The sequence below is a fragment of the Columba livia genome, chromosome 17 (assembly GCF_036013475.1).
Source record: "Columba livia isolate bColLiv1 breed racing homer chromosome 17, bColLiv1.pat.W.v2, whole genome shotgun sequence".
NCBI lineage: Eukaryota > Metazoa > Chordata > Aves > Columbiformes > Columbidae > Columba > Columba livia.
Window position 1 is genome coordinate 2,312,072 of NC_088618.1, and position 12,393 is coordinate 2,324,464.

The window sequence follows — 12,393 nt, forward strand, 5'->3', positions numbered from 1 at the left end:
CTGAACTGGAACTTTAAAGAGTATCAGGGAGCCATAAAAGTTAAGGCGTATTTCAGCAAGCAGCCAAAAGACAGAAGCCTGGTTTCTATGTATTCGCTTCTTAAGAACGAGTGCGTACGTGGATTCTCAGGGAGTGCACGGTGTCCTTTGTGTCAGAGGGTTAATCACTTGGTCTATTCTGCTGTCTGCCTGCTTCCAGAAAGCTACATAATTCTTAACCTCTATCCTTCTGCCCAGTTTTGTGGAAACTGGTCTAATGTTACTAGAGGGAATGACAGACACACATATAGTGATTGAATAATCCTTTCTTTATTAAGGAACGGGGCAAAAAATGAAAAAGGCTTATTACAGCCCTATCTACCACTGCAAAAAAAACCATTTCTTTCTAAGCATTTTATCCTATCTAATTCTAAACCTTTATTGTGTCTTCCATTGCTTTTTGAGACTCTTCCACTGTCCTTTTGCTTTGAATTTGGTCCACATTTCCTGTTGTTTCTAATTATACTCTCCTGCCCACCTGCTCTAGCAATTTTCTCTCCTGGATGCTTAAATCATTGAAATGTTTGTGGAAAGCTACACTTTCTGTTTCTTCTGCCTTTTAAACCTCACCTACTGTGTTTTTTTCAGAAAATCAGCAACCCACCTCCTGCTCTTCTTGATTTTACTTCAAGTATTGCACATTCAGCCCTCTGAATATCTGACAGGTTATTTCTTCTACCGTTATTAGAAAAATGTGTCCATTTTATTCAGTCATTGTGGCTCTTATTTGAACCTTATCCTTCTGGGCAATGAAAGCATCACTAAAATCAAGAAGCTTCAGTAAAGCAAAAGGAAAACCGTGCCTAAAAATCTGTTCCTATTCGTAGACTGAGATAATAATTTGGGCTGTGCTGTTTTAATTCTTCATGTCATTTAATTGCTTTTATTACTCATAATAGCTGTTAGATTTTTCCACACATACTCCAAGAACCACGGTAGTTATGAGGTTTGAAGTATGTGGCCTATCTGAATTTTTCCATCTTGCTTGGTGGAGGTATTTTAAGTCGACATTTCTGGGTGACTGTATGTTTGTCATCTTCTTGTGGAGCTCTGCTATTCATGAAGGGAAATCTGGTTCACAAATTTCGATAAGGATGGCAAATTTTGCAGAGCCCCTGAGTAGAAATTGATCTTCACTTACTGCTTTTCCCCATTCTGTGAATGATTTATGAACCTGTTGAAGCTATTAATGATTACTAGCATTACTGAATTCATAATTATAATAATTAGGGTCTCTTTTCCCTTGCCTCCAGTTCAATAAAATCAATATGTCTTTTTAAAGGGCTGCATGTACATCTTTCCACAGTCAGTTATAAGGATTTCCAAGTACGGTCCGGAGAATCTTACAAGTAGAAGCAAAGCAATTTGGGCCACTGCTCAGCCCCCAAAGTTAGTGGTTGTTTCCCGTAGAATCTTCTTTTAAGATCCAAGAAAAATAAAAGTGGCTTTAAAGCCCAAATTACATTAGACAGAAGTTTGCTAAATAATAGGAAGCTTATGTCATGTGATATGTCCATCACATAAAATGTTGGCATGAGATCTTCAGTCTTTTTGAGATTTCTGGTTTGCACCGACACGCTTCCTTAGTATTTCATGAAGCGTTTCCCTGATTTGCACCGTGTCGTTCTCTCTTCTCCAGTGTTATTTTGATCATATTATTGTTTTTACTGTAAGAATACTTTACTTTTGGAAACAGCAGACAGCTGCAGTCACATTCTGACAGTGTATTGAGATAAGGTAGTGAGAACCTACCATTTCTCAGCCTGCCTACTTAGATCAGTGAATATTTAAAGTCCACTTAAATTTATGTGCAGAAATAGAATTCTTTTGTTTACAGCTGTATTGGGGTAGGGCAGGAGTTGTTTGGCTGGAGGTAATTGAGAACACAGAAACGTGGAAGGAATAATTTTGAATGAGGGAGCTATTATCAGCCATTACGTGTTTCCAGACGGTCTGCAGAGTTATTTAGTGTTCTGCTGTGAACGCGTGCAGGAAGCAGAGCTGCCTTTGGCCGTACCGCCCATTTCGGTGTCCGGGGTGCTGTGCTCTGGTCGCTCCGAGCGATGGCTCATACAAGGTTCCAGTTCCAGCCAGGGTGTCTCCTCTGACTGCTTCAACCATTAGAATAATCAGGTTCTGGAAGAGCCTCTCAGGGAAATAGGCATTTAAAATCCCTAAGTGCTTTCAAAATGGAGCTTGATAAGTTTATGAAGAGATTATATGATGTGATGCTTGCAGTAGCAGGGAACTATCCTATGGAACAAGATCTCTTCTGTCCAGAACAGCACCGAAATGCAGCTCTGTCTTCCTTCCTGTGCTGAATTTTTGTCATCTAGAATGAGTGATCATAGTTCGTTTATGGACAGCTGGTCTTCATGTTTGCTTTGGCAGCTCCTGGACCATTTGCATAAATAAGATTAGAATTGCTTGATAAGTGATTGTCAGGTAGAAAAGGTAGACCTCACCAAAGGATGCTGACGTACTCACCTGTGTAAATCAGTGCAAATCAGTGCTGTTATCTGCTCTGGGGATAGTTTGCTGCTCTCAGTACACCTTTTATTGGTTAATTCTCTGGCAGCATAATAGCCACAATCAAAACTTGCTCTTACTAGTTTGTAATTCCTCAAAGAGTATCCAAGGTTTGCCAGGACATAGGATATACATCTCCCCTTATATCTCACCAGTCCTTCTGAGCTCAGGTGCACCTGGGGCTCAAAGTGGTGAAAAGTCAGGTGTGTCAATACTGGTTGCAATGAGACCCAAAATAATGATGCTGTTTGACTTAATGGAACAGTTCATGCTAATGGGAACTCGAGTTCTGTGAGCTTTTGAACTCACATAATTTTTAATGTCAGAAGAACGTCAAAAACTGTGATTTGATTTGACAGGGCCTAGGACTCAACTGCAGACCTGGATCATCATCTGTCTGTATGATTTCATCATGGCTGTCAGACGATCCCAAGGTGTACAGAGGGGAAACATCTGCTCAAATACCAAACCTGTGCCACAGCTGGAGCAGGGAAGGGGCACTGTGGGTCCTGATGGGTAGAGCCCAAGTGTTTTAACGGGTGCACCTCTTAGCCAACAAGGTCAAGGCTGAAATATGTTAATAAAGCAAAACTAATGTACATACTGCATTTTATGTCCAGAGATATCTGTTCCATGCTGCCAACTTTAACATATCCAGTATACAAAACAGATCGATATATGTATATGCATTTAGTCATCTTCAATTGATAAAAATTGGTGGAGAACAACTTGACTTTCTGTATGTCTGTATAGTTCCCAAAATAGTTATATATTTTACTAAAATTTTCATATTTATATTATCAATCAGATCTTTAGTACCTTTCCTATATTGTATGATATTTTCATGAGGGTCTCGTTTTCCGTTATAGTACAGTAGGTACCAATGACATTGATGAAATAGATGCTGCGTTTTAAGCAGGTCGGTTGTGCTGAAGCTCACGAGCGCGGAGCAGCTCGCAAATGGGATTGCGAAGGTGAATGGATGAAAAGCAGAGGTGGCATTTTCCATTTAGTGCTGGTGATCAGATACTGTTTTGCTGTAGGACAGACAGTCTTGGAAATAGCCTGGCAGAGCATGGTGGTGGTTAATTTTCAGCTTTTAGTAAATGTAGTCTCTTGATATCACTTTTCTTAGAATACCTCCAGATCCATTATTTTCACCATAAGAATTTGTTTCTGAAAGGAGCTATTTTTATCATGGCGTATTAACATTGTCTTTCAATTAAACTTGGACAGAATATTTTGTAAAGTCACTTGTAACATTCAGCAGAAATACTTGCTGAATAGGTCGTGGCAGAGGAAGTTCCTGTAGTTGAGGATATTAATCTCAGATATTGGATACGCCTTGGCAGATCTCTCCAAAGAAGCCACTAATTTTGAAATAGATTGAGGCCTTGAGTCTTGTGAAATGTAATGCTGCTTTTAGATATAATGGCATTTGTTGAACCAGTGTGGACACTAATAAGCAAACTGTAACAAAGTTTGTTATAGATCTGACCTTGGAGACATGAACGGAGCTACATGCTAACATGCCAAGCCTTCCACTCTGAATTTAAGACTACAATTACATTTTTAAAAAGTGGGTGGGGGAGATAATTTTGAAATAATTTTGGATTCCAAAGTTAAATGACCAAGTTGGACATCAAGGAGAGCAACTGCTGTCTGAAGCATGGATCATAAAGCAGCACAACCCTGCATCTTTGATGTGAATGCAAAAATAGTATGATCAATTAGCCTGGTAAATCATCAGGACTCAGGGAGATTCACTCTAGAAGTACCTTTTAGACAAGTTTCTCCACATGTTCAGGCTGGTGATTCCTTGCTTGAACCTTTTAAATGTATTACATTTGCTGGAAGAATAAAAATAAGCACTGGCAGCCATGATAAGTTTATAGAAGAGATTTATTATGTGTGTATTTCAGAAGATGAGCAAGAGCACGAAAACACGAAAGGAAATAACAGGCGGAGTTAGGGGAGTAAGATTTTTACTCTTGTGCACCTCGTAGCCCCTTTGATGGCTTCCACCCAAAACTATGGTCACTGCCTGCAAAATGATGCTGTAGACCCCATGATAGGTGCTCTGTAGAATTCTGTTTATACAGATTCCGCGTGTTCCCATTTCTAGAGGAGCGGATCTCACAGGACCAGGGCTAATGACTGGCTTATCTCTGTTCAGCTCAATTTTGCATAACAGTAACGGGGCTGGTTGTGCACCAGATGCTGAGCTGGGTCTCCTGCATGGGCACAGGCATCTGTGGGAGCCAAGGACTTTGCTTGGGCTTGCATGTGGTCATCAGGGGACAAAGCCCCATTGCCTTTGTTAAACAAAATTCTAGAGCTCAAGGGAAACTCTTGAATAGCACATAAGCAGATAATTTTGTCTAAGTGGTTGCCTTTCAGGGATAAATAATTACTAAAAAAGATTTAACCTGAATTCAGCAAGTCTAATCCCGCATACATTTATGCAAAAGTATAAATTTGCTGTTCATTTGTATAAGGGGTTTTAGGTGGATAAATATTTGCAGGATGAAGAATGTATTTGGCTGCAGGGCAGTGTTCTGAGCACAGCACTTGATGTCATGATTTAGTACGCTGGGATTACTCAGCAGAAAATACTTGCAGCAGTGGCCCTGTAGTTTTTTAATATGAAAACACTGGATCTGACGTCCCGCTGATCCATGTCAGGTTTGTGTGACTCCTCCTGTGCAGCATAAGTTTTCTTCCATTTCCAGGATGGAGTGATAGTGAAGTGGTAGTGGCAGTGTTAACAGACTGGAAATTGTCATGTGAGTGGAACATCTAAGAGTATTTTTAGGAACACTCAGTTCAGACAACAACCACCACTTTCTGCAGGTGTCCCATACAGTGTAGTCGTAGCCTTAGTTGGATCCTATAGAAACTTTACCAATTAATTATGATCATTTGCAGTTGTATGCCTGCTGTGCTCTTTTGCATTTTTATCTTGCTTCTATGTGAGTTATAATTATTGTTATTTTTACGTTGAGGACAACAATAACCAGCAGGTAGAGAAACCAAGTGGTCAATGTATCTGGAGTGGTTTATCAGAGTTTGTCCAGTCAGTAAAACTCTTTTCTTAGCCCTGCAGTTCATTCCCACCTGCACAGTAACTGGGTTTTCTGCCGTTGCCTCATGATTGGGCTGTTTCAAAAGTACTTGATGTTTACTGACTACTGTGTTGAATAATTTATTGAATGATTATTAGACTAGATGTAATAAAGTCAATGTCGATTTACCATTCCCTCAGCACAATGTGGTAAATTATCACTGGATTTACTATGTCAAGAGACGCTCAGATTGATGGTTCTGAACTGAAATACTGACTTGGTAGGGAACTATTTTTCAAATTTGTATTATATTAAAAGGTCTGCTAATTTTTACCCACTTTTGAATGGTTTGAGTTATTTGGGAAAAGTGCTATCAACAGCTGGAAAATTGTATAGTGAATAATTTATTTGAAAATAGCAAAAAAAAGTCAAATAAATAATTCAGCCAGCATTTCTCAGCCAGCACTGTGATGTCCCGCTCCAGAGACATGGGTCCATTTTTTCAACTATCTTTATTACGCGATTAGCAGACTCAATTTTTGTGATTTTTCTTGCTGGTTGGTTCACTTCATACACCGACTCCTGAAGAAAAATTACTTTTCAGCCTCCTCATCACTGAATTTTTAATAGTAAGATGACAATGAAGAAAATTAAAATGTAAAGTACTGCTGTATGTATCACCTTATCTAGATATATCAATGATGAAGAATGATCTTCGCTGTAATATAGCAGGCTGGATTCTACAGATCCTGGTTTTTCAGCAGACCGTCTCTGCCCTTGGGAAGCTTTGGGTCCCAGGCTGCGTGTCTCTTTTCTGTCTAAAAGATTGCTTTCTTTTTGCCATTTGTTTGGACTGGGACCAGGGACTGATGTGTAAAGTACGTACATACTGGTCTGCTGGCGACATACCGTGCAGGTGTTGCACCACATCGTTCGGGGGGTTTTTAATTAAAACAAAAAAGAATTAATATTCTAACTTTTCAAGTTAACTCGGACACTTTATTTTGAGCTGCAAAGGAGGGGTGGAAATCCTGCAGGCATTGCCAGCCAGATTCACACCTATGGAATAGATTTGAGAGCTCAAGCGGTGGATACGCTGAGCTCACGTTCTGGAGCCCAGCCAGCTCCTCAGCTGGTGAAAAGCAATATCATGCTGTTAACGTCTTATGTTTAATGTCAGATTTTGCAATATTTGATTTTTACCTTAAATCCTAGTTGCAGGAATAAAATAGTTCCCTGAAATTCTGCAATTTTTATCCCATGTAAAACCTTTTCTTTAAAAAGCTGGAAAATATTCACTGATTGCACTCTGGCTCAGAAAGCAGAAGGAAAATAGAGTCAGATTCAATAAAATAATGTCGCTTTTCCTGTAAGACTATTTTGAGGGGTTTTAGTTTATGGTTTTTGTACATGAGACTGGTAAAAGAATCCCAACCTGGAGACCGGGGGACGCTTCTCTCTGCTTTGTCTTCCCGTATTGCGCTGAAGGATTCAAGCCTGGCCCGAAGCACAAGTGTGCATGTTGGTTTAGCACAGACCTGCACAGGACACCTAAGGCAGCACCTTTTGGTTGCTGAAGTTAAAAATAGAATGCACAGAAAACACATCAAAAAAGAGATTAAATGTGGATGTGAAGTTTGCACCCATTATTTCTTGCAGAGAGATTTTTAAATCACCCCGACTGAAATGGAAGAAGTTACCAGCATTTCTAAAGTAATGGCTTATTGTGTGGTGATGGGCAACAAAGAAAAGCCCAAATAAATTAGATTATAACATTTAGTGCTCCTTTCTCCTCTGTGCTTTTTACTCCTGAGGTGTCAGTAGTATGGTCTCCTTGTCAGTGGTCCCACGTTTTTTACTTACACATCCTATACACATAATTTTGAGGATGCTACCAAACCTGCCCGCAGAAGCCGCTGATTGCATTGCAAGTACCTGTTTATGCAGAAGAGAGGTGATCTCTGTCTCTGGCAAATATGGAGAGGAATGCAAATGTGTCCCCCTGCCACAACAGCTTGACTCTCATCTAAAGGCTTCTTAGACAAAAAATCCCCATAAATAAAATTATGCACTTCCCTGAAACCGAAGTTGGGGGTATTTGTTAAGAATTCGGCAAAGACTAGACAAGCAATCTTTTCTGGGTGAAGACAAACTAAAAGTGTATCAGAATCCTTTCTTGACTATAAGTTTTCGTGGAAAGACTGACTCATTTTTTATTTCTTTTTTGGCTATTGTCTCTATTTCCCTTTCATCTGGAGTTTGTAGGTGTTTCTCAAAAAACATCTATGCACTCCAAGCCTTGGAGGTTTATTTTGCTGTCATTTCTCCTTTTATCTCCATTTCACAGAAGTTCATTTTCTACTTCTCTCTCTCTGGCATCCTTCTGCAACAGGGTCATTTTTCTTTTTCTCTCTGCAATTTTTTGTCTTAATTTCTTCTAGTTTGCTCTCCTGTTCTTCTTTCCTCAGCCTCCCCTATTTAGGGGGAAGACAAGACTCAGCTGCATGCTGGGGATAGTGGTTTTCACAACTCCCGCAGGTGTCCTGGGGTCGGCTGTGGGGCTCTCTCCCTTTTCTCATGTCCCACTTCAGTCTGGAACCATTTCTTCCTTTTGGGAGCTGCTCCACCTCTTAGCTTGGCCTGTGCAGATTGTGAAGCCACAGGGTTTGATACCCTGAGATGGATGGGAGACTTGGGTATGTGTGCAGCAGTAGAAAAGAATAAAGATTACCTTCTTTCTTCTGCCCAAGGCTCTTTCATTAACATTTCTATGATATATCTTATTCAGCACATTTATGGCTTTAGGCTTCTTGTGTCTGTTATAGCCTTCTAAAGACAGTGATAAAACTTTATACATTGTACTATGAGGAACATGACATGCCCAGTCATTTTAGTAGGTTCAGAATGAATTTTGGTTTGTGAGCATTATATAAAGATCAAAGCCAATACCACGGCTGGTGAAGTTGGGAATGAGACACTCGAATTGACTAGAACTGCCAACATCCAGTAGCTATTCTTGGATTTACAGAGTCTCCTCTTGAAAACTGGGTCTTGCAGGACATACAGCATCCCTAGAGACCCAGAAGAACGGCTGGTTCGTTCTCTATAAAAACTCAGTGCAGCGGCACAGGTGTTAGCAGTTGCCCTTGAGATCAGCCTCTGAGGCTGGAAAGGGCTCTCTGGTGAACGGGCAGAGAGGCAGGTTTTTATTATTATTGTTACTTTATTTTTAATTTTGCCTTGGTCGGGAATGTGTCAGGAGAAGCAGGTGCGGAATGACTCCACGGAGGCAGGAAACACTCCCCTAAACACTGGATGGAGTTTCCCATTGCTCTTAATTTGTCAGAGCTGCTTGATCTTTTGTTAGATAGGAAATAAAAGGAAGATTAAGAAATATAGTATGAACGTGCCTGTGCTGTCCATCCTAAACTTTCTAATCATGTAGCCTCCCCTATTGTAACTAATACTGTTGCTGTACTCTTGACAGCAATAATGATTTAGCGCCAGCAAAGACGAGGTGCCAACATGCTATTGCATTCTAGTGACCGTAAAGTGTACGCCTGCCTTGAGGAGGAGTCGGCAGCACCGACTGACTGCGCTACAGAAATATTCCTATTGTACAAAGAGGCCTTGATTTGAAAAGTCACAAATACTTTTATGTGACTGAATCCTGGTAATGAATTCTATTTGTCCAAAGCTCTCTAGTTATATTTTTTAATTGTATTTTCAGAGCATAATTTTTTGGCTTCTCTGTTGAAAGATTCCAATTACTAAACATTGCTTAGGAAGGCTGTAAATTGGGGACATAAATGCATGGAACTTGCACATGGAAGGATCATCATAACAAATGATGAGTAAAGTAATTAATCAAAAGTTCCTGACCTGGTGCTGACAGCCTGGGTCTGATTATAGGTCATGCAATACTTTCCCATTTTTTTAATATATCCTTGTTAGCAGTAATGAGATTCTTATGGATTTTTGAGGTGCTTTGTAGTCTTGTCATTTGGAGGTGTTTAGTATTTCTAAGAGGGAACTAGCTCAAACACTTTCCATCAGCGTCAGGTATGGAAGCCAAGCGGGGTCTTTTTGCTGCAAGAAATGCTTCATTAAAATACCTGCTCTAAAGGAGGAACTACAAGTAATGTTTTCCATTCTTTTGGGGTTACTGTAGTTGTGCCTTATGGAAGCTGTAGTTCAAGAATATAAGGACCATGCTTGAGTTCTCTCTCCCCATCTTTTCCACTGCCTTTCACTCCCTCCTTTGTTTTCCCATGTCCTAATCATTTTATTCCTTTTTTCCTAATCCCCCACATACCAGGAGCAGATTAAGATGATTGCCTTTTTTGGCAGCCATTGGGTTTTTCGTGGTATTGTGCCCTGCTCAGCAGTTGCCTCACTGCTGCTCCGGGACGCGTTCCTGGTGACAGCAGCAATTCTGCAAAGCCGGTGACTGGTGGTCACAGACACCAGTGCATAATAATGAAAGGCACCCTGAACAGAATCACAAAACTATGGTTCATTATACTAAGATCCAATTAGTTCTTGAAACACAGAAACTGTGGTAGAACATACTGTACAAACCAGGATGACTGCCAAGTATTTATAGGCAATGCATTACCTGTTCCTGCTCATGCAATTAAGGTAACTGAGTTTCAATAGCCGCAGCTGCTTAAAGCAGCTTTCTGATCCTACCTAGATCAGCATGAAGTAAGACTGCAGTCAGTGCTGGTTTAGAAATTGTGCTCTTTTTTTTTCCTGATATGAAGAAATGAGAAATTGAACACAATGTGTTTCATTTTGGAAACACAGAGGCTCCTTTTAAATTCCATCCAGGATAGCAAGGACTCAACACATCCATTAAAATCTGAACCTTAAAGATGATCAGATTAAACTCTTCAAGCAGTAGCTTTGGATAAAGCATTTGGTTATCCAGCATAATAAAAATCTATTAGTATTTTGGGAAAAATCCCAAAGCGGGCCTGTTGTCATAAGTGGTCTTCATAAAAAATAGCCTAGTTTTAGCTGTTGTTTGCACATCAGCTGGGAAAACCTGCTGGGTTTTGGGCACATTCTGCAGTTCTCTTATCAGTTGCTGAAATGTTTCCCCTTTCCTCTAGTTACACTCTCCAGCCTAAGTGTCCTCACACTGAGTGCTGTGCTGTGGTTTCTGTCCTGGAGTATTATCCCACTGAAAGAAACTGCTCGTTCCCCTCCACACAAATACTGAAGATCTGTTTGGCTTTTGCTGCTTCAGAAGTAAAAGCTCTGTCATTCTCAGTGTCCCCTGGATTTCTGCACTGCTAAGAAATTCTGCGTTCCTCAACAACTTTACAGTAAATGGAATATTTTCTTGTCTCTATAAATGCCACTGGACTGTGGAGCTCACCTTGGCAAGGAGCACAATAGAAACTTCACTGCATTGTTTTCTATACAGTGGCTGATTTTATAACAAGCTTTGCTGGAATTGCATCGATGAGCCCTTTTCCAATTTTACCGCTTTACATTTCGGCTTTATGGTTTTCACTTATATGAACCGTGTAACCTTAGGAAGGACAGCATGTAAAGACAAAGTAGCATTGATAAGGTATCATTATATTGCCAGAGTATTCTGGAGAATCACATTTAGTAGCTCTTTGGTTTTGTTACTCAAGGATCCTGGCAGGATTGGCAAATAGTAATATTAAATAATCCAGTTTTGAAACTCTCCTCTCCCCCCAAAAGCTAAACTAGCTATAATTCCTAGTTCAGCAAAGGACAAAAGGAGCTTCAGACAGACATTCACAGCAAGGAAGCAGTGCAGCCAAAAATTAATTCCAGTCCTCTGCTTCCCTCTGCCCTGGTTCACCGACCCCATCCTGAGCTTTGACCTCTCTCCCATGTCTCCCTTTTTAAAAAGCAGAAAAGACTTTTAATGCAGTGGTTTCCCATTTCAGGGAGCGATTCCCTTCAGATTTGCTCATGTGTTGCTTTAACAGGGAGGAAAATACAATGTGCTTGTTAAAGGGAGAGCTACAGAGTCAGGTTTTTAGGCTTTAGCCTTGATTTGGTTTTGATTCTCCATCTGTGAAATGGAACAATGTTTAGTGATCCGTGGCACAGAGTGTTACTAAGCCACTTGTAAGTATGGAAAATACCCCGAAATCTTAAGACAAGTGCAAATGATTGATTCAATATTAAATCCACCATCCCACCAAATTGTCTCTTTGAAAGAGCCTTAATCCAAAGTTTTATTAATATAAAAGCAATTATATTGCTGCTTATCAGTGATGTGAATGGAACATTTATTTTTCTTTCCCTCTTGCAGTGCGGATGGTCCTTTCTCTGAAATCCTGCAGATTGATTTTGAAATTGAAGAGCTACCTGACGTACCTGGGACCCAGCTCATCACATGGCAGGTAGAATATCCTGGAGACACAACATCTGATCTGGGAATCTCCAAGATCTACATAAGCCAGAAGGACCTGGTAGGAGTTCTCCCTTTGGCTATGGTAAGAAAATGTCTGGCATTCTGCAAGTTGTTAATATTGCTTTACACCTCAAGCGTCTGGCAAGTGCAAATGATCTGCTGAAAGCGGGGGGGTGGGACAGAGAAAGTTTCAGCACCTTCAGAAACAGATGCTGACTTCAGAAGTTTACTTTGTTTAGCAGTGAAAGAGCATGAGGGGAAAGCACAGGTTCCCATGGAAGGCACAGGCGTGCTTCCGTTGACCAACACGCTGACTTCTTGGAGGGAGCAGCTGATTTCGTGGCCCTTGGGAAC

At 40.5% G+C, this 12,393-nt stretch overlaps 1 protein-coding gene across 4 annotated transcripts in view; it reads left to right on the plus strand.

The window, feature by feature from the left end:
- The window catches only part of TMEM132D (transmembrane protein 132D), a 226,691-nt gene that overhangs the window by 132,483 nt on the left and 81,815 nt on the right, over positions 1 to 12,393 (plus strand). For all 4 annotated transcript variants that reach the window (XM_065032801.1, XM_005498362.3, XM_065032802.1 and 1 more), the window contains one exon: positions 11,938 to 12,121. In XM_065032801.1, the coding sequence (XP_064888873.1) occupies positions 11,938 to 12,121 (184 nt within the window). The remainder of the gene's footprint in view (positions 1 to 11,937; positions 12,122 to 12,393) is intronic.